General features: G+C 36.5%; 2 protein-coding genes across 3 annotated transcripts in view; both read right to left on the bottom strand.

Moving 5' to 3' along the window:
• The window catches only part of prickle3 (prickle homolog 3), a 29,722-nt gene extending 22,443 nt beyond the window's left edge, over positions 1-7,279 (bottom strand). For both annotated transcript variants that reach the window (XM_032547477.1, XM_032547562.1), the window contains exon 1: positions 7,032-7,279. In XM_032547477.1, coding sequence (XP_032403368.1) covers positions 7,032-7,073 — 42 coding nt within the window. In that variant the 5' untranslated portion in view covers positions 7,074-7,279. The remainder of the gene's footprint in view (positions 1-7,031) is intronic.
• A 2,168-nt stretch (positions 7,280-9,447) lies between these two features.
• Positions 9,448-21,743, bottom strand: LOC116708935 (proteolipid protein 2-like). Its single transcript, XM_032547138.1, has 5 exons — positions 21,425-21,743; positions 14,260-14,415; positions 14,076-14,174; positions 12,515-12,608; positions 9,448-12,012 (listed from the first exon to the last, which is right to left on the bottom strand). The coding sequence occupies exons 1-5, from the start codon at positions 21,521-21,523 to the stop codon at positions 11,999-12,001; spliced, it is 462 nt and encodes a 153-aa protein (XP_032403029.1). The 5' UTR covers positions 21,524-21,743; the 3' UTR covers positions 9,448-11,998.
• Between the last annotated feature and the right edge of the window lie 8 nt (positions 21,744-21,751).

The following is a 21,751-nucleotide window of genomic DNA, read 5'->3' as shown; positions in this document are numbered from 1 at the left end:
GAACATTTGTGTTTATTCACAGTTGCTGCAAAGCAATCGTTGCTTTGCAAAGTCTTCAATAACAGAAGAAAAGTTGCTAAATTTGTCAGTAGTCGCTTTTTTTTTGAAAGTCTGTAGAGCAAAGGTGTTCAAAGTAGGAGCCAGGGGCCATTTGCAGCACTTGAACTGCTTTTTGGGCCCCCCCCCCGACCGCAAGTTTAAAAATAAATTACATAAATCAGGACAAAACTACAACTTTTAAATCAAAATCTAGTTACAAAAATATTAATGCAACACAAAGTGACAATCTTTTCCACGCTTGCTGCTTTTCTTCTATTTTTATGGTAAACAGGACAACATCTACTCATTGACTTATACTCTAAACTACACTTTGGTGCCCCCAAATCTGCTTTTATCAATCAAGTTTATTTGTGCAGCACATTTCAGCAAACAGTTCTGCATCATGAAAACATAGAAACATCATAAACACAGTCAACAAATGTGAAGCCAGAAACAAACATTACATTGTTAAAATTATCAATACAAATATGTTGGTCAATGTTCCATTTATTTTGGTTCAAAAACTACTCTATTCTTGATTTAAAGGAACTCAGTGTTTCAGCTGTTTTGCAGTTTCTGAAAGTTTGTTCCAGATTTGCTGTGCAAATTTTTAATTGCTGTACTAAAATTTGGCTAAATGCAGTACGCCGCCAAAGGAAGACTGACCAAGATCCAGTTTTTATTGCCTAGAACAGACTAAATATTTTTTTTAGTTTCTTAAATCAAGCCCAAAATAATAAACGAACAGGACGGCTTTCAATTAACAAGGAAAGTATAATTATGCAAAAACCATTTGAAGTTTTGATCATGTTCCTACAAAAGAAAAAAGATTTTATCTGTTTAATTAAAATACTTTATGCTAAGTTAATTGTTGATTAGGGTAAAAAATAAAATCAGCATTTTTGATGGTATTGTTTAAAATTTATACTTATTTTGAGCTGCCGATTTTGGCCCAAAAGTTTACAAAAGGTTTGGACACCTCTTCTCTAGAAGACCTAAAGAGTGACTGTCATGAAATGCGGTGGTGAGAGGTGATGAGGCAGACGCAGCAGACCCAGGATGCAGTGAATAATGATGATTTAATGAACAAAATAAATCCAAAAACAGTCCAAAAACACAGGCAGCACGACTGAGCGGAAGCCAGGGCTCAACGCCGGTAGCAACTGGTTTACGACTGGACACACGAACGACTGAGCGCACATTAGACGAGGACCCGACAAAGACACAGACACACAGGTGACACTAAATACACAGGGGGTAATTAGGGAACGAGAAACACCTGGGAGTAATCAAGGGGAAGACAGGACAACACGGAGACACAGAGACACAGGAAACTCAAAATAAACACACAGAAAAACACGGAACACGACAGTTACTGAACATAGCAACAAGTTTAATAGTGTTGGTACATCCCCTCACTTGGCCACGCCCCTCAGTGTCTCTTGGCTCCGCCCACTTTAGTGAAATTTTTCAAAAATTGTCTGGAGGCGGGGCTACGCTTTAACAGAGGGGTTAGTTACACTTTAATAAGCTCCAGTGAACCGTAAAAAAATAAAAATTCTCAAATTTACGGTAAAATACTAGCCATTGTGGTTGCCAGAATTTTACCATTAATTACGGTAAAAAACAAGTTGGGCGGGAATGTGCCGCCATAGAGTCGCCTAATCTCTGTATGAATCCAGCTGCTCTGTGAAGGCCTTAGAGGTTCATTAGAGAACATGTCCAGTTTCATAAAAGCTAGTTTTATGGCCTACATGCAAAGAGGTACTAAGCGTGAAAATAACTCCACTCATGGCTCTGAAGCAAACATGGCGGTGGCAGCATCATGCTGTGGGTGATTTTCTTCAGTAAAAGAGCTTGTGACTTCCATCCAATCTGGCTAACCCTAAGCTATTTACCAAAAAGACTGGGTGAAATTGTATTTTATAAAATAAAATCCCAAGAAAAGGCATTGAAGGTGGGTTATAATGTTTAAAATACAGATGATTTCTTTGTGACTGGGTCCTTCCACATTTTGTTTCCTCAAAAAAAAGTTCCTGAGTTGTTACTCTGACAGGCTGACTGAGCCTTGGAGGCACATGCTTTAAAACAGAAAAGAAAACTTCTGTACACTGAGCAGTACATCTGCACTCCTCCAGATTAAGAAAGAATTTAGCTGCAGGATAACATCACCATTGGAAACTTTAGTCGACTTGAAAAACGTTTTCTTCAGAACCCACAGGGGAGAAAATGAAATGATACTTCTTGATCTCAGTAAGTTTAGTTTATGTGGCTCTGGACACATTCAGCAAAACCTAATAGGGGGAAAAAAATCACTTTTCAAAAACATTTAAACTGAAATATGTCGCCTCTGCAAAGGTCTGGAGTGCTAAGGTAAATATAGTAAATTTGCAATTAATAAAATTTGAATCTCAATTTTAATTTCTGTACTAAATAATCCCCAAAATACTGTAGTACACATAAACAATTATTGTAAAAATTATTTTGCTTAGTTGCACTCTGGTTTTGACTTCCGCAGTGCTGAAAATGCAGGTTGATCCACAGTAAATTTAAAAGAAAACAAGAAACATCTCTACCCAATGTCACTCTTTTATACTTCTACACCATGTTGTCATATTATGGATGATTTTTAAAGAACAAATAATATCACATTTCCAGTAGATATTTATTCTTTGCATCATGAACACACCATCAAACAGTAAAACACGAAGGTGGAAGAATCATGATGTGGGAATCTCTAAAGCCAGAGGCTCCTATGGAGCTTCATCTTCCAGCTAAACAACCGTAAAGTTACAGTTAGAGGAACAATGCACTGGTTTAGATGTGTTAGAAAGGTCTAGTCAAAGCCCAGGCCTAAATCCAAATAAAAAACTACAGTAAGACCTGAAACATGATATTCAATCTCCGTCCAGTCTTACTAATCTTTAGCCAAGAATGGGTAAAAATGTCACCCAGTAGATGTTGTAACAGTACTACAAAGTGTAAACAAATACAAATGCATGGCACACTTTAGATATTTTTAATTGTTAAACAATTTGTGCTGTAAATTTGAATTAAGATGAAACTGTAATCCTCAAACAGATGGATATCAGGAAGAGAAAAGAGTTGAGATTGTTGAATGAATGCTCACACGTTTCGGGCAAATTGTAATTAAGAATAAAGCTTTGGGTTCAGCGGTGACGTAATGAAGGGGCAAGAGATTAGAAACAGTGAGAAAAGAGTTTTATCTCTACACAAACATGGATTAAATAAGTTTGGCTTAAACTGAAACAGTTGGGGTTCACAAAAAAACAAACAGTAATTTGTGATGAGTGTTTATTCTGCTTGTGTTAGGACACACTTGTAGTACATGTTATATGTACAACCACCTTAAAATAATAAGAAAACAGCCACTTTAAGTTTGTTTGTAATGACAGAGAGCGGGGAGGGGGCTTCCTGTTCTGCTTTTTAGCTTTAATGATCAGATCAGATCATTAAAGACCATTTGCACAACAATTTCACCAAAGATCCTCTTTAACCCGTCTTTGCTATCACTGCTACTGGTGTGTAAAAAGCCCATTTAAAGTAAATAAACGCTGCTAAGCTTGGCATTGGGGCAAGTAAAGTCTGGCAGCCCAAAAAGCCTATATGTATACATAATACACTGGGGAAAACCTTGAACTTGCGTCAGCGTGGGAGTCTGAGGCTTGATCACATCAAGGTTAGACTGAGCTCCATCATGCTGCCAAGTAACGGTGTAACCAAGTGAAAGACAAACTGAAAACCGGCCAGCTTTGTTTGTCTTACATCAACATGCCAACGCTCTGGCTAAACCGGGGACTACTTCTCATAATATTGGGACAACAGATAAATATTACATAATAATGATGTCATTTGGGCCACGCTAACAGTGTGGTTCTCCTCAAATCAGCAAAAGCTGTAATAAATAGGTTCTTACTTACTGAAAAAGAACTGACAGCAACATTTAGATTGTCAAAGCTGTGGTTCTGGATGGATTAAAAATTAACAGGACAGGTCGGAGGTCAGGGGCCTTTGCTGCCTTGGTATGTTGAGTAGAGGTTCGTCTCTTCACTGGGTAGGATCAGACAACCAGCACAATGCAGCTCAGTGATGTTATGGTTTATATTCTTTCCGTCCTGCTTTCTGACCCGCCGAGGTCAACTCAACCCAAAACAAACTGGATGCGTCGTCTTCCTCCAGCCTCACTTTTAGGACTAAACACAAATCAGGCCTCTCTAACGTTACAGCTAAACACTAAACAGAGGGAAGGCCAATAGAAGGCCTTGTTCCCGTAAAACCTTCAAGTGCAGCTGTTGTCTGCATTTGCAGAAACAGTTGTTAGTAATCATTGTGTTAGTTAAACAGAAAGAGAGCAACAAATAGACGCTGACACCAAGCATATTCCATCTACCTTAAAGGGGCAGTATTATGTAAAATCAACTTTTTTGAGATTTAAATTATGTTATAATCTTATCCCTTCATAAAAAATACTTGGAGTTTTGCTTTGATTCTTTCATGCACGCTTGAGAAATCCTTTTAATCTCCATGGCAACCATTTAGCTGTGCAAAACGACTGGGTGGACCTAGCTCCGCCTTCTAGGCTCAGCTCCTCCTCAGAGTTGCACCTTCCAAACTTTGCCTCACAGAACAACCCTCCCCTAAAACTTCCCTGGCTATTCAGCTCCTTCAAACTAGCCAGCAGCAATTAGCAAAAATGGAGCTGCACATCTGCTGACCCCATTACTCGAGCTACTTCTGGTGAAAACGTTGTGATAACTTCCTGACGGCAAAGTTTCAGAAACAGCAGGAGTTTTTAAAGGGATAGAGGGCAAATTTCAAGGTGCTAAATTACGAAATCAGATTTCTTAAAAGTCATATTTGATATATGTATATCATTATTATAACAACTTAAGTTAACATAGTTACTTGATTGTGCCATTAGATGTTACTATGTGCCTAGAAAATAGATAATACTGCCACTTTAATGTTTATACTGCAGTATAATAAATATAAGATATTATTATGTAACCTGGTTTATATCTAAAACTGACTTTCAAGAACATAAATATTGTGATTAGGTTAAAAGATGACAAAAATGCAGGCTGATGTATTCCTTGATTAATTATTAAAGTGATGTTTAATAAATACATATATATATTATTGGTTCTAGTCACCATTTAAAATTTGTATTTTGGATATTTCTTTAACTAATTTTTAGGTATGTTTCATGTCTGCCACATTGTGACTATTTAATAAGGAAAATTTGGTTTTGGGACTCAAATAATTGTTAAGGGAAATAATCTGTCATTATGGTTAATGATATATATGTATCTATCAATCAATCAATCAATCAATCAAAATCGGTAACTATTATGAATAGACTGGCACGACCACAACAAATGGAAAGAGAGTAGCATAAAATCTCAAACAGAAAAAGAAAAAAAAAAGCATTGACTTTCTGTCAGTCTTTCTTCATGACGTCAGTCCTCACATCTCTTTACCAAGTTGCACACAGAAACTGCACTTCAGTATGTCTTCAAGTTTAGTAATATTCTTTGAGTTTCTCATGAAACAGTAGAGAAAATCACAAAGATAATAATAATAATAATTTCTACAATACAGACATTGGTTGAGGTTTCTACTTCAAATTATTCAATTAAGAAAATACTTGATCCCAAAGCGAAATTAAAATGTTAACTCATAAACGTCATTATTTGGAATTTATTGTAAATGCAAAGTCTTGGCATGACAAGAAATGTTTCACAATAACGACGTGACAAACGCCCATCCCTAGTGTTACATGTTTATTGTTAAATAACAACCTAAGGATTTGCTCTGAACCTGTGTGTGCAGACAGGCACGAGATCACCGAACATTATACTTCTTCCTACTTCCGTTTGGATTTGTACATTTTGTAGAATCATATACGTATGTTTTAAGATTCAGTTAGCAACTTAAAATGTTTATTTTAGCCACACTGATTACAAAATGTAATCTATTGATGAGAATCATTTGTCAGATTAAAAGTACATTTTAAAAATAGCAAAATTTAAGCAGATACTTTTCTTTATAAGAAATGTTTTGGGGTGTTTTAGTAATTGGTCTGATGCAATTCCCTAATCGTAATGTAGTGTCTAATTCACTGTAACTGGAAAATAATGATAATTAACAGAAACGCATCCTTAGTGAATTAACTATATCATATAGTTTGAATGAAATAAATATATATTACGCCTGAGAGGAAGGCTTCATAAAATCAAACTGACAGCACAATAATTCAGCTGACCTGTATGAAAATTTAATTATATATAGTACAAAATGTGCACCTAGAAATTATATAATGGCAATTACTTTAGATTCAGGTAGAAACAACACATTAAATATGTTTAAAAAAAGGATTTGTTACATTACTAGTTCACTTTTGGTGAGTAATTTCTGCGTTGCATTGTGCATAGCCAAATGTATGTCAAATAAACAGCTGCATTTTTCTTCATTAACCGAACTCTTTAAATTGTTTTTATGGTGAAAACATACCGAGGTGTTTACTTTACAAACCCCGAGAAAGTGTTTGAATGTGTTCGGGTTAAAATTGCTCCACATCCCAACCTCAGGTACAGATTTATGAGCCACTCCTGACTTCACCTGAGGCGTCACGATCATGACTCAAACAACAGCGACTCCATGAAGCACGCCAAAAACCAAATAAAAAAAAATAACATCCAATGCGTGTTTTACCTCTAAAAAGGGAGAACAAGAAGGAAATTTCTCCCAAATTCAGTCCAGCGACAAAACAATAGCCAGGTGAAGGTGGGACGAAGTTCCGCTTGGATTGTTTTCTCCTCTGGACATTTTTTTGTTGTTGTTTTTGCACAGATTAAATTCACGTTGACTGACGTGGATACGAACAAAACAGACACTGAAGGGTTGAGAGTTGACTTCTTGTTAAATAAAGTGCTGTACAGACAGTTTAAATTAGAAACAGAAGAACTTACCGAGCGGTTGGACCGTCGCTTCTTCGAGCCGCGCAGGAACATGATGTCGGTTGGGCGTTAAAAGACACTTTCCAGGTGGAAAAAAACGGACGGAAAAGAAAAATAAACGATAAAGTCTAACAGTGGGGAAAGAGTCGGAGTCTGCCGTGAACTACATGCTGCTTCCCCGTGGAATCCCCCGGACTCTTCATCCCAGTCTTTACTCAACACTTTGGGCTTCGGATCAGATGTGGAAAGTTAGCTTAACTGAAAAAAAACACACCGCTTCCGGCAGGACTTCAAAATAAAACGCACATTTACAAACTTGTGCTTTTGAATGGAGACAAAATAAAAGCAAAATCATGTGGCATAGAGGAGCTTATCAGCAAAATGCGTAATCGAAAATGTATTTATTTAATTAACATGAACCTCGCATATTAAATACATTGCATACACATATTTAACACAGGGAAGCCTTCCTGTTGTAAAGCAGGTCCATTTCTGGTATATTTGTTCTCCATAGTTTGCCAAGTCTTTTTTTTTTTTTTACATGAATTTCTGCAACAGAGTAACTTGAGGTAATCAGCCTGCAGTTGTGATTAAGTTTTAATGAAGTCCAGGTTATTTAATAGCAGCTTTCACCTAATTTACATAGTTAGTTCTGAATCCTTTCCTCCACAGATTCTCAACATTTGGGACAATGTGCTACTCAAACAAACACAGCATAATGTTGTTATTTAACCAGTTGTTTGTACTAAAGACAGTATATTGAGGTGACTAGACTTGGTGCAAACTGTATGTCTTCATGATGCTTGTTAGCAAAGGGAAGCATGAAATGCTTACATTTTCCTGGACTTCCTGTTGACCCCACTTGACCAAATCTACTTTCCTTTTGTGCCTTTTCTCTTTTCCCACAAACTCTGGAAACATAATTGCCTAATGAGATGTAAAAACTTTATTTAGGCTGAAAAGAGGACATTTATGCCACAGTTTTTTCTTCCTCTGAACTTTCTGTTTACATATTTTTATAGTCTTTTGTACCTTACACTTCAAGAGGATATAATGCACCATATTCTGGACCATTATGCAGGTCATACTATGGTCAAAAATGCACAACTGCATTGAAAGTGCTCACTTAAATTGGTACTGAACACAAAATTTTGGGTTTTCTATTAGCTTCAATCCATAATCATAAAAAATACCAGAAATAACTAAAAATATCCCACTTTGTGTAATAAATATGTATAAAATGTGTCACCTTTTTGAGTTGAATTACAAAAATGCATCATGTGTTTATTAACATTGAAATTGAAATTAATTGAACACACTTTTAAAGAATAGTCACAAAAACATATACTATCTAATTATATAATCATTACTTTATTTGCTATGTCTAAATAAAAGGCTTACTTTGCACAAAAGCATATGTTGTTTTATGAATTTTTCTATTTGATTTTGATTTACTGTATGCTTAAAACTGTTTACAAAATTAGGGAATAATAAAAATAATTATAATAAATCCTGTAGATACATCTATTAATTTATAACCTCCATCTTATTCTCTGGGAATAGATGTTTCCATACCAATTCCTCTGATTTCATAGTGACTCCATCACTGTAAATATATCCTTTGAATTAAATTTTGAAAAAAGATAAAATTATTCCACAAAGAAATCTGGAAAAAAAAGTCAGTTTGGGGAAAGTTAATATCATCATCGTGCTTTTAAAAAGCCTCGGAAGCAGTTTGGTGAATGCTGGCATGATCCCAAAAAGGGGATTATCATTCAGGGCTTTAAAAATAACAGGAATGCAATTGAAAGGTTCTAAATAAAGGAAGGGATTTTAATAATAATAAAAAAAACATAAAACAATGTAATCTCAGAATGAAGCATGGGGGCAGCAGGGATGCACTCTGTAAAAAAAGAAAATCAGATGAGATTAGAGATCCCTAGTGAACACTGGCCTCCATGAACTGAGATCCTCACTGGGATCCATGTGAGATCATTTGTTTTTATCCATTATACCAACAACCCTCATTGTTGGTATACTGAGTAGATTTTCAGAGATGGGCAGAGTACCCAAAAATGTGACTCAAGTAAGAGTAAAACTACTTCAACATATTTTTACTTAAGCAAAAATAAAAAGTAGCCGTCCATGAAATTACTCAAGTAAAAATGACTACTATTTCTCAAGTAAGAGTAAAATAGTATTTAGTAAATAAAAAACAATCCACTCAATTACTGAGTAACTGATCAAATTATCAATCATTTAATATTTAAAAATCACATCGCTCTGGTGATTTTGCGTGTTTAAATGTCACATATTTGATAATCAGTTACAAACTGGCTCCATCTAGCGGCAATAAGAAGAACAACAATTTAAAATCCACATCCAACAATCATGAAAGAAACTCAGGAACAAAAGATAGAAATGCTAATACTCTTTGTTGTAATGACGGTTTATTTCTCAAAGCAAACAATAATCTGAATATAAAGAGACAAACTGCACATTGTTAGAAAAAAAAACATTAGAATGACAAGATTTTCCTCCAACAACAAATTTCTAATCTTCTGTCTCTTTTTAGGAGAACAGGGACACTACAAAAAATATCTCAAGAGAAAGATGGCTTTCAATCTTTAAAAAAATGTGTTACAGATGTATGAAAAAAATCCTAACCTGAGCAAGAATAAAGATGAGTGAAAATGAGGGAGGACGACATAATCTGTGTGGTATCGATCAACTGAGGAGGAGTCAATATCAAATATACAAAAATCAGAAATATGTTCTCAAAACCAAACCAAAAGAACAGTATTGATAAATAACCACAGAACCCATCAATTGTTTAGGACTCAGAAATCCAAAAAGGGAAAAGGATGGAAGTACAACTACATGAAATGAAACTGAAAATTGATTAGCTTTTTTCAAAGGTTTAGTTAAAAGGTTATGAGCCGTTAATGTCCTCCCTGCAGTAGATAACTTCCAGACTTTGATAAAATAGAGATTGGAAGATTAATATTTGTAGGAATAATGTTATAAAATATGTTCTGAGTAATATAGCATCAGATATGGAGGTTGCTGTAAAAACTGGGATTCAAACTTTGTTTTTATTGCTTCTGTTTGCTTCATACAAATAAAAATGGGAAATTTCCAGCGTTCCAGTCCTGTAAGGTTAAGCTGTATGTATTGAGGCAACAGCGCCATCTGGAGTGACAATATCGCAAGTTTTAATCAGTTGCATTCTTCCCTTTGCATCCGTTTGGCCTTTTTATGGTTAATTGTCTGGGAATCAATGTTTTTTTGGTGTCTGATTGTGTTTTTCTGAGACATGAAGTCCTAAAATGCAAGCTGTCCTTTGCTAGTGCTAATCCCAAATAATAATACTTTTATCTACAAATCATATGTTGCTGATAGCCAATTAAGCCTGTCAAAAATAAGCAATAAATCAATTAATCGCATGAGTTTGATAATTCCCATTTGTATGATTGATTGTTTTTTGTGTCTCTCTCTTTCTACTAAAACGTGGATGAAAAAAGTCTCCAGTATGGTTAACTGGTCTAAATAGCCCCTTATTTCAAGGATAATTTCCTTTACACAAACTTCAGTACCAAAAAGGGTTGTGGCAGTACCGAAATGTGGCAAAAAGGTTGAAACAAAATACTTTAGAAAAGCAAAAGAGATTATAAGCTAAACAGTATCAGCGCCAAACCAAAACGCTACCAACTGCATCCAGCACCACTGTTGTACTGTTAGCCGCTAATAGCTATGCGCCTTCTCACTCTACTAATGTCCGAATAAATTACATTAAAAAGGGCCATTTTCTTTTAAATAGGTTCTTGCATCTCTGATTTATTAACACCACAGAGATATTGAAAGTATCTCTTTGTTGATTTCAGAGAGTTTAAGAGTTAGCTAGTAGCGCTAGTAGCGCTTAGCATGGTCCGTTTACGTGAACAGACTGTTTCTCCAACGGCCACATTAGCTTGACGCAAATCCATAAAATATGAGCATCTTCACAGCAAAACCAAAATCTTACCAGGAGTTTTTGGTCTAGTTTCTAATTAACTTTATAGAAATAAATACGAACTTGTTTTAAGTAAATAGCTTAATATTTATGAAGAAGAACTAGTTCTTTTTCAGATTATTTCACTTATAACAAGACATTTTTCCGATGTTGTAAGTGAAATGATCTGCCAAAGGAAGTAGCGCCTTTTCATCAGTATTAATTAGTTACTAAACAAGCTCCTATTTCTTGCTGAAAATCTATTATAAGTCAGTTTTGTATTATTTCAAGTGTTGTAGGATGTTTTCCTAGAAACTAGACCAAAATATTTGTTAAGATTTTCTGTTTTTTGCTGTGTTTATCCGTTGAGCCTTTTGCTTAGTTCAAAATTTTATCCAAGTGAAAATGCCAGGAGAGTCAATTGATGTAGGTGACATATTTATTACTCATAACCTCTTAACAAAACCCTCATAAAAAACAGAGACCGTGTATTATAATATTTTACTGACTTTTACAAAAACAAATATTGACATCAATGACAAGACAAATATTATCTGTTTTTAAATAACTCCTAATGCATCAGTTACTTCTGAAGTCCAAATAACACGATTAATATTTCCTACAGCAGTTCGTTAACAGTAAAGAAAAGTATTAGAAAAGCTATTTGAAGAGACCAAACAGTCTTTTGTTACCTTATTAATGCCAGGTTTCCCTGTTTAGTCGATGGTCTGTCTTGGTCGGAACAAAAACTTGGGGGTTTTTCCCACCGCAGCACACATGCAGACACAGATGTACAGTACAGTGCCTCTCACTTTGGTTCTGTGGTATTCCTCTCAGGCATCTGCTAAAATACTTCTCATTTGTTCACACCATACAGTTGCAATGATTAAAACTGTGACCTGGTCATTTTACTGTCCATCTCCCTTCAGTGAGCCGCTCTTCTGTGTTTTTGTATTTCTGCAGCGTCGATGACAGATGCATGGACTGGTTAAGCTGTGCCACCTGGAAATTAATTTAGAAAAGTACATCAAGAAAGTAAGTATGTTTTATATACCAACAGGAAAAATATATACACTGCATGAGGTTCACTGCAAAAACACAAAATATTACCAAATATGTTTGTTCTAGTTTGTAGTCCAAATATAATGTTACACTTGAAATAAGACAAAACTAACTTCCAACTAACTTTTCAGCAAGATATAGAAGCTTGTTTTAAGTAAAAAATGCCTTAAAAGTTGGAGAAAAAAAGTACTGGTTACATTGGTAGAAGTTTTTTTTCACTCATTGGAAAAATGTCTTATATAAAAGATAAAATCTGCCAATGGAACTGGAACTTTTTATCAATATTAAAGGATTATTGACTTAAAATAAGCTCCTATATCTTATAACTTTAAGTTTAAGTGATTTCTAGACAAAAATACTTGGTAAAAGTTTGTGTTTTTGCAGTGTTTGTGTCACAGGGGAGATTTTGGATGCATTGGTGAATAAACATTTATGTTCCTACCAGAACCTTCAGTTTGCGACCTGGCGCTCTTGATTTGCAGGTAGATGGTGTACGTATCATATGCAAACAGGAGACCAGCGAGCAAGCCGAACACCTGAGAAATACAGCAAAACAAGAACTTTATTAATATTAAAACAAAAGCTGTTGCTAGGGTCTTGGGTTGTTTTGGATTCTTGTTGATTTACTTGTTATCTGTATTTGCTTTTATTATTCTTTTAATTAGATCAGCCCTGTTTCCTTTGAACTTTAGTTCAGTCCGTTCAGTTATTTTAGTTTGATTATGTGTCGATTAAAATTAATGGCAAACTGTTTGAGTTTTTATTTTAAATTATTTACATCCCTTTCTCCTGCTACTTCTCTGTTCATGTCAGACTGCAAAATAAACACCATCAGACATTTTCAGACAAAAAACGAACTTCCCTTTTGGTTCATAGAAGGAGCCACCACGTGTTCAAATGGCCTAACACGAGCAAAACAGCTCAATTATTTCAGGTTTCATTTTAGGATCAATCATTCAGTCCCATACAGACTTATTTCCTGTGACAATATGGCTTAATTAACATAAACATTGTTTTTTGGTGTTTCTTACTATATTTTCATAAGAAAGATTAAAGCAATGATGATTCTGTTTTCCATTTCATGCCCAAAAGAAAAGATGCTTTCCACAATTGCATTAATTTATTTTTATTGTCACGTTGTACACATGCTAAGCTTGAGCTAAAAACATCTGAGACATTTTATTCCTTGTTGCTCCTGTAAAATCTTGACCTCTGCCCTTTAGGTTTAAAGTATCTTTTGTGAATATTATTTTTGCCTGAGATACGCAGTGAGTAAGAACAAGTCGATACAAGATTTTGAATTCTGACCTTTTTCTACTTCTGTGCTTTTCCACACCATCCATTTATTAGCCTTTCGAACTGATATGAAATTAATTTATTTTTCCCCCAGCCAAGCAGTTTACATCAGCTGTTGGCAAATTACAATTCTCCATTGTAATCCATTGTAATTTTGCGTCAACAAAAGTTGGGAGAAAACAACAGTTATTCTGCAATAATTGGTTATATTTTTTAAAAATGGTGTCTTCTGTTGAGCATTCATTACATGATCACAACACAATACTTTAACCTATTTTAATTCTACACCTAAAAATTGACCAAGATATATATATGTAAAAAATAAAACTAATAGAAACTAGCAAACAGACGCCAAAAACTAAATAAAACTAACAAAACACTACAACAAAACTATAATTAAAAAAAAACGAACTATTATGACCCTGGTGATAACATTCAGTTTACCACACTCTGGTAAAACCTTTCAAAGTGAAGCTGTTTGAAAATAACTACAGTTGTCTTTGAAGTTGAACAGGAAGGAAATGTGGGATGTTATCAGATTCTCAGAATTAGTGAATTGTGACAAAGAGCTGCCGTGTATCAGGGTAAACAGAACATATTTTCTTCTGCATATCTCCCTAGAAACATGTCGCATGGTAAACGGCCGTCAGAAACAGTAAAACCCAGAATCAGGAGTTTCAGAGCAGACATGAGACGAGCGAACTGACCCCGCCTGCGATGAGCGCTCCGTCCCCGGCTCCGCTGATGACGCAGACGAGCGACGTGATGAGGTAAACTAGAGTGCCAGTAAAGGCACGGATTAAGTCCTGCAGGAAAAAAAAGAAAAAAATCAGAGCATAATAGACTGAGCGCCACGCCGCTTTAAAATGTGTTTGCTCATGAAGAACTTACACTCCAGACCCAGCTGATGGATGTAAACTGCTTGTCCAGGTCCATCATGAAGACACAGAAGAACACGATAGCAAAGCACATCTCGCAGACGGCAGCAGCAGTGTAGCCACCATTCCGGGACGAAGCATAGCAGATAAGGATTATGAGACTGAGAACCTGTGAAAACAAGCAAAAAAAACAAAAAGAAAGCTCCTCAGTGAGACAGTGATTTAAAATTTAACCTTCTTCAAGCGTCTGATTTACAGTAATGGGTCGTTCCCTCAGCAATTTTCCGTTATGTAGAAAAAGTATGCACTCTTCTCAGATCAGCAAAATGCTGCCAGTGCACACAAATCATAAAGTCAAACAGCCTGCAGCTCATTATAGGCCTGTTTTCTATAATGTGGCTCTCAATGTGAGGGCAAACGCGATCACACATCCAAACAAATTCCACCAAGAATCTGCTGCATAAAAACTAAAAGACGACCTGTAATCGCTGCGACATGAAACATTTTGTGCAAATACATGTATCAACCTTTAAATAGAAAGAAACATCTGGGTATATCTGACTGCACTGAAAACCCCCCACAATATCTTATCAGGTATTTTTGCTCTAGTTGCTACTGAAATGTTAGTAAACTTCAAATAAAAAAGCTAATTTACAAGTAACTTTTCAACAAGATATGATCTAATTTTAAATCAGTAATTGCTTAATTTCCTTAATGTTGAGGAAAAAGTACTCGTCCCACTGGGAGATTAAATTTCACTAGGAGATGATCTGCCAGTTGATTATATAAATTATTATATTTAGCTAAATATTATTGCTGAGGGGCACAAGCAGGCCTTCGGACATACAGATAAAAAAATAGAAAAACATTTTTTGAAAAAAAAAAAAACAACCTCAAAAAGGGCATTAGGGGCATCAAGGATAAAAGGGGCAGGAGCTCAAGCCCCTGGTGCGAGAGAAAGATCCATGAACAAAATGGCTGCTGTCGGGATGGACTCATATGAGACGGAGAAGGAAAATGTGGACAAGCTGCCTCCGATCTCATTTTGTGATATAGTTCACTACTTGGTGAACAAGAAGAGTGTTTACATCATGGAGGAGCTTCGCCTGAAATCTATATTCAATCAATGTTTAAACGGATTTGTAAAGGACGTACGAGCTCTTTAATAACAAGGTTCCGGTTCTGGCAGAGTAAGTACACATAGGCTACATGTCCGCCTCAGCTAGCATATAAGCATTAGCTAAGCTAATTTTGCTAGTTCGGCAGTAAGTGCTACAGTAAATATCCCTGTAGAAGTTATATTTATTTTGGTATTACACAGAGGTGGGTAGAGTACTCAAAAATTGTAATCGAGTAATAGTTGTAATATTTACATAGTTCATAAGTTAGGAACGAAGCGAGAGCTGTAGCTTGGGGGCTGTTTGTTGTTGTCATAGCAACTGGCTGCTAAGATGGCTGTCAGTTACAAAGTTCACGGAGGTGTGACGGTGCATGAGAACCAAGTATTGCCAAAAAACGGGTGGATGTTTTTTTAAATGCTTGGATTGTTTTTAGAAGCAGCCCCAAAGGGAAGTATAAAAACATGAAAAATGTAAACTCATGTTATTGAAGGATCAGTAAGTAGAGTTTAATGCCATTGAGAGGTAAAATTGCAGACTACAACAATAAAATGTCTTCAGCCCTCCAGCTATGACTAAAAGCTTGTCTTACAAATCGCACGGTTTTATTCTAAGGCACAGACAAGTTGGCCGACAGTGTCAAATCCCTGCAGTCTACATGATACAGGACTGACCGAAGTGAGCAGACACCAGGCTCACATCTGTCACTACTGCCTCACATGCCGCCCACAGGCAGCCAGCCGGCAACTCAGAGGCATCAGAAGTTCATGTGTTTCAGCGACTGGCACAGGCTGCCTCTGTAGGGCAGCGAAGAGGCCGAGGCCAAACCGTAACGCACAAAAGGAGCTCTATTCAGGACAGAGCTGGCTGAAGAGGCCGTCATACAGAAAAACACCCACCATACCACACAGAGGACTCCCTGAGAACAAAACCAGCCTCTGAGTTGTTGACACCTTCATGTTGAGCTGCACAGGCTGGGATCTGTCCGCAGCGTTTCAGGATCTCAGCCGGAGTACACTGGCATCAGTGTAATAATGAGCTGCTCGATTTAAACTGACTACAGGGAAATTATTGCAAACTTTTGGCTAATTATAGTGAGCCGCAACACGAGCCCCAAGAGCTCAGCCCATGCATGGTGCAGATACTAACCAAACAGCAACAGTTGCTATGGGAGCTGCCTTTATTTTGAAACACTTTTTTTCCCCAAGCACAAAGGAAAGTGGAAATAGTGAGAGTAAAATCATGAGGGAAGTTTTATTTCATCACTCTTTGAGCAAATTCTGACTTATTACACAAGTCCTATTTTCTAAATTCATAGAAATAAAACTAAACAGGCACCTTAAATTGCATGTATTGTCATATTTTAGAGGCAGAAAGCTTAAAATCTTGAAAGTATAAAAGATAAATGAATGTGAATTTGTTCTTGCTATTGATTTTCAAAGGGGTAAGTCATTGTTGAGCCACAAATGTCTCAAAGACTTTCACTCTTCACTTTGTTTTCTTAATAATCAAGTTTATAATGGTAATGTGATGAATTGATGCTGTAGCAGCAAGTACAGTATTTTAGACTGCAGCTGCTATGACATTTATCAAGAAAAAGATTTTGTGGATTTATAGACAGTTATATGGAGCAGTAATTAATTTTTTAAAATATATTTGAGCTGAATAATTGAGTGTGGTTGAAACGATTAATCAGATTAATCGTGGTCAATCGATTATTCAACTAATCGTTACCTAATTTAGTAATTGATTAATCGTTAACTGGAGTACACAGACTCAAAATTAGGACATTTGCAGAAAGGACAACATAGTCAGAGCAGTAATTAAACTGCTCAGATTGCCATGCAAATCCTCATTTTAAAACCTCAAATTTGAACTGGACACTTTTCTGTTATCACTTTTCTCTTGGATGGACATTGTTTTAGTTACTGATGCCAAAGTTTGGCGTTTCAAAACACAATATCTGTGTGTTTTTCAGGCTTCATTTTAGCTTTTGGAAATAAATACAACTGTTATGAGCTACAAGTCTAAACAGCCCTGGAAAAGACGGGCTTTAGAAATGAATATACCCTTTAATAGTGATGTTATTAACGTTAAGGTTCAGATCTTCCATTCCAGCTTATCTCTGCAGATTCAAACATGATGAAGAAACATGTGACTCCCTTGCAGTGGGTGTGTGACTTGCACACTCACTGCAAGTCACACACATTAACTTGCACATTAACCTGCAAATGTAAACATGTTCCTACACAATCACCATGACTGTGACAGGCGGAGAAGTCATTCCATATGAAATAAACGATGATTAGAGCTTCACATTTCCTAGTTTTACATCAGTATTCCCAGCAATTGATGCTATGAGGCCCATTTCCGTCCAAACTGAAACTCCCATAGTTAGCAGTAAAATATTCTCCTTCCTGTTTTTGTCCTGGGGGATTGAGGGAGCAGTAAATGTTTTCTAAACTATTTCAGAAATCCTGCCTGATGGAGGATTTCTCTGCCTGAAGTCAATCCTTGAATGGAGCGGCAGCCGAGATTCGGGTTAAAAGCTTCGTGGATTCCTTGTTCCCAGGCCTAATCTTCACACCAGTCTGGAATTTCCATTACTATCTCATGAAAAAAACCAAAAAAAAAAAAACAAAAACGGAGGGAAACTTTTACAGTGGGTGGAGCTCAGAGAGGCCATCTTTAAAATTAGCTTGTTCCATTTGGGACAGCAGATCCTTTTTCCAGTGAGGCACAGGCTGAAGGTTTTTCTTGCTTTCAAAAAACAGTTTTACATTTACTTGGCTTTAGGTGCTAGCTAACAGTAGAAGTTATTTTCTACTGTAAATAACTTCAGTTCACTAAATTATTTTCTAGTAAACCAATATTACAATGGCCTAAGGCATAAGCAGAGTTTACAGCTGTTGAATATTCTCCTAATTCACACAGGACAGTTTGTCCATCACACATGCTAATTTAATCTAAACTTAATTTGAGGCCATTTTAATTTCAAATTGTGTCTCAAATGGAAAAAACGATACAAGGAAATCTTAACATTTTGTAAATAAATGAGCGGATATTAGTCTTTACCAATGATTGTTTGTGAACACAACATTAAAGGTGACCTATAATGCTTCCTTGAACTGGTTAGGATAGGCCTAAGGACAATACAAAGCACAAAATATTCTGAGAAAATGAGATTTTAGTCAACAAGAATATAGTAAGTTGTTTCTGGATGGTAAGTTAACAAAACACTTTTCTTTTCCAGCAGCTATCGTACAGAGCACAAAGCAGTAAAACCAGCTGACCAAACGCGCTGGAACTCAGCTTAGGTTGCTAGGTAACATGGCTGGACTTGGCTTATGTTGCTAGGTAACGGGCAGGGCTTCACTGCAGTTGCTAGGTGAGGGGCAGCATCTGCTGATTTGTGACGTTACATTCAGAAGATTTTTGGAACGATTCATTTTCTAGACATTAATGGAGATGGTGCATTGTCATGCATGAAGATGATTTTGCTACTGAAGGTTCGGCTCTTCTTTATGACCCATGAAAGAAAGTGATAAGTCAAAGTCCATATACTTTGCTGAGGTCATTTTCACACCTTCAGGGACTCTAAGGGGCCGACCAATGATTCTCTCCCCATAACTTCAGCCCAAAGCATGACTCCACCACTTCCTTGCTGACGTCACAGCCGTGTTGGGACGTGGTGGCCATCCACCACCAATCCACTACTGCGTCCATCTGGACCATCCAGGGTTGCACAGCAGTCATCAGTGAACAAGTCTGTTTGAAAATTCATCTTCCTGTACAGCTGGGCCCACTGCGACCGTTTCTGCTTGTGAGCTCTGGTTAGGGGTGGCTGAATAGTAGGTTCATGCACCGCAAGCCTCTGGAGGCTAAAGAAAATGGAGCTTGGAAAGTGGAAATACCCTTTAATAACTTTGGCTGATACGCTATTGACTGGCTTTAATAAAGCAGCTAATCAAGGAGTGACAGCTTCTTCTTCAGATGGTTGTCACTGGGTGAATTAACGCATATTACAGTATATTTGGTGTTGGAACTATTAAAACAGGATGTTTTTATAAGCACTTTGTAAGGAGGGAGTCTCAGGTATTCATGGTTTTTAATTATCCAGGGGAGGCTGTGATTCCTAACTCCGAATACAGCAGCATAGAAAGAGTGAGACTCTGAAGACGTTTGCAGTTATGACAGAGAAATATACTGTAAAAATAGAAACGTAAATCACAGATAAGACTCCACCGAACCAGCAAGTGTGTTTAAATATATAAAGACGTTACGGTAATCTCAACAACAGTAAATACAGAACCTACGCAAATAATGGAGGCCAAAGAGACTCACACCACTATGAAATGCAAACAAACGCATTCATGCAACAACAAAAAAAAAAAGGTTAAGAACAGAAATAAAACAACGTTCCCTAACAGGAAGTGGCTCCATTTAGCCATGACTACAGATTTCTTTTCAGGTGTTGCTTGAGTTGTTCCATTCTCACTGTTGTGGTTACGAATCTGCAAGTTTGTAACCACAAACTGATGTGCAAAGACATCATTTGCTTAAAGGTTTGTGATGTGCATTGCATATTTGTACTATAGCTAACACATGGAATGGCATCAAGTATATTAAGGTTTTATAAAGTTACAACAGTCATTTTTATCTTGTTTATCCCAGTTTAGCATTAGTTTAATGAGTTGCTTCTACGCACTGCCAGTCAGCTGGATCAAAGGAGGAAGATAAACTTTTTCCTTGCCCAAATTTGGTCACACTTTGACCCCATTTCTGTATAAACATGTCACTCTTATTAATGTGAAGCTGTTTTAAAACTACAGCTGGCTAGGAACAAGACGCCCAACAAATAACAAGCTAATCTGTTTCTCCACGAAGAGCTGACAGAAAAAAATTATATTCTGTACAAGAAGTGCAATAAAACTACTGCTGAACTTGTTTGCTTGAATGTAGTAATGGAGAACTGCTGCTGTTGGAACAATTATAATTTTGTTTTAATCAATAAAAACAATTACATTGTCGTTTTATCCCATAATGAAACCAGTACAATCACATCCCACAGCATGACTGTGCCACCACCAGGACGACTGTGTGCTCAGAGTTGACTTTCTCTTACACATAAACTGCAAAAACAGAATTTAACAAAGTATTTTATCTAGTTTTAAATGCAAATATCTTAGTAAACTTGAAATAAGACCAAACTAGTAACTTCTCATACAGATTTAGGAGCATTTTTAAAGTAAATAATTCTTTAATCATGGCTTATTAATGAAAAACTAAGTTCCTTTAAATCAAGGATAAAACACCTCCAGTTTAGAGTTGCTTTGAACAATAATAAATGGAAAATTGACCAACATATTTGATGTGTATTGATGATTTTTGACAAAAAGTGATTTTTGTTACTGATTTCTCAATTGGTGACTGTATGTGATGTTTAGCTGAAATGTGCTATATAAATAAACTTTATTAATTTATTAATATTGATTAAAAGTACTAGTTCCAGATGACCATGGAAAATGTCTTGTTACATGTGAACTAATCTGACAGTTGAACCAATACAATATAAACAAGTTATTGACTCAAATCGACCTCCTATATCTTACCAGTCTGCTAAGACATTTACAGTAGAAACTAAACCAAAACTACTTTATAACAAATTGTGCTTTTTGCAGTGTACCGTTCCAACATTTTGCTATTATTTGACCCTTTGAAGAATCTGGATTAATGTAATGAGCTACAACAATATTTAATTTCCCTTTGGGATTAATAAAGTACTTTTGAACTGAATTTTCCTCGAGGCCTCAGTATTTAGCTCATTCCTGTCCCTCAACCTTCAACTCCCCCACAAACCACATGCATTCCTAAACCCTAACTTCTGTCATTCACATCGATATGATCTGCTTCTCCTTCAGCCTGAAAATTAGTACCAACATTAACTCATAATAACCCATTAAATATTAAATGGTTGCATCAGCCACACGTGATTTGTAAAACCGCACCACAGCCAGCTTTATGAGCTTAAGAGTCACTTTGTTTCCACTGTAAACTCACTATTTCTGCAGCGAGGATGGTGCCTTTCGGGGTCCGCACGTAACTTTGCAGCTTCTGCACGACGCTCGCAGAGGAGCTCTCGGTTATATCAGCAGCCATCCTGGGAGAAATGGTAACGTAGAGGCCTTGAAGTAGCTTCCCTTTAGTAAAAGAGCGAGTTTGGATGAGCAAAAGTTTTCCTTAGGTGAGATATTTCAGGAAAGAAGCAGTTCCCCCAGTGTGGTTGAGTGCAGCTTTAGTTTAAGCAGGTGGAGAGAAGAAAGCAGTCTGGTGAAAAAGTCTCTGAGAAATAAACTGAGTGTTAGAGCAGGGCGGGGCCAGCGGACT

The sequence above is a fragment of the Xiphophorus hellerii genome, chromosome 1 (assembly GCF_003331165.1).
Source record: "Xiphophorus hellerii strain 12219 chromosome 1, Xiphophorus_hellerii-4.1, whole genome shotgun sequence".
In the NCBI taxonomy this organism is placed as follows: domain Eukaryota; kingdom Metazoa; phylum Chordata; class Actinopteri; order Cyprinodontiformes; family Poeciliidae; genus Xiphophorus; species Xiphophorus hellerii.
The sequence above is the reverse complement of the archived record's forward strand: the minus strand, read 5'-3'. Positions and strand labels throughout refer to the sequence as shown.

Coding starts and splice junctions, on each gene's coding strand:
- LOC116708935 (XM_032547138.1), bottom strand. CDS start 21,523: ATGGCTGCTGATATAACCGAGAGCTCCTCTGCGAGCGTCGTGCAGAAG. Junction 14,175..14,259: donor CCATCAGCTGGGTCTGGAGT/GTAAGTTCTTCA, acceptor TTTTTCCTGCAG/GACTTAATCCGTGCCTTTAC. Junction 12,609..14,075: donor GAGCGCTCATCGCAGGCGGG/GTCAGTTCGCTC, acceptor TGTATTTCTCAG/GTGTTCGGCTTGCTCGCTGG.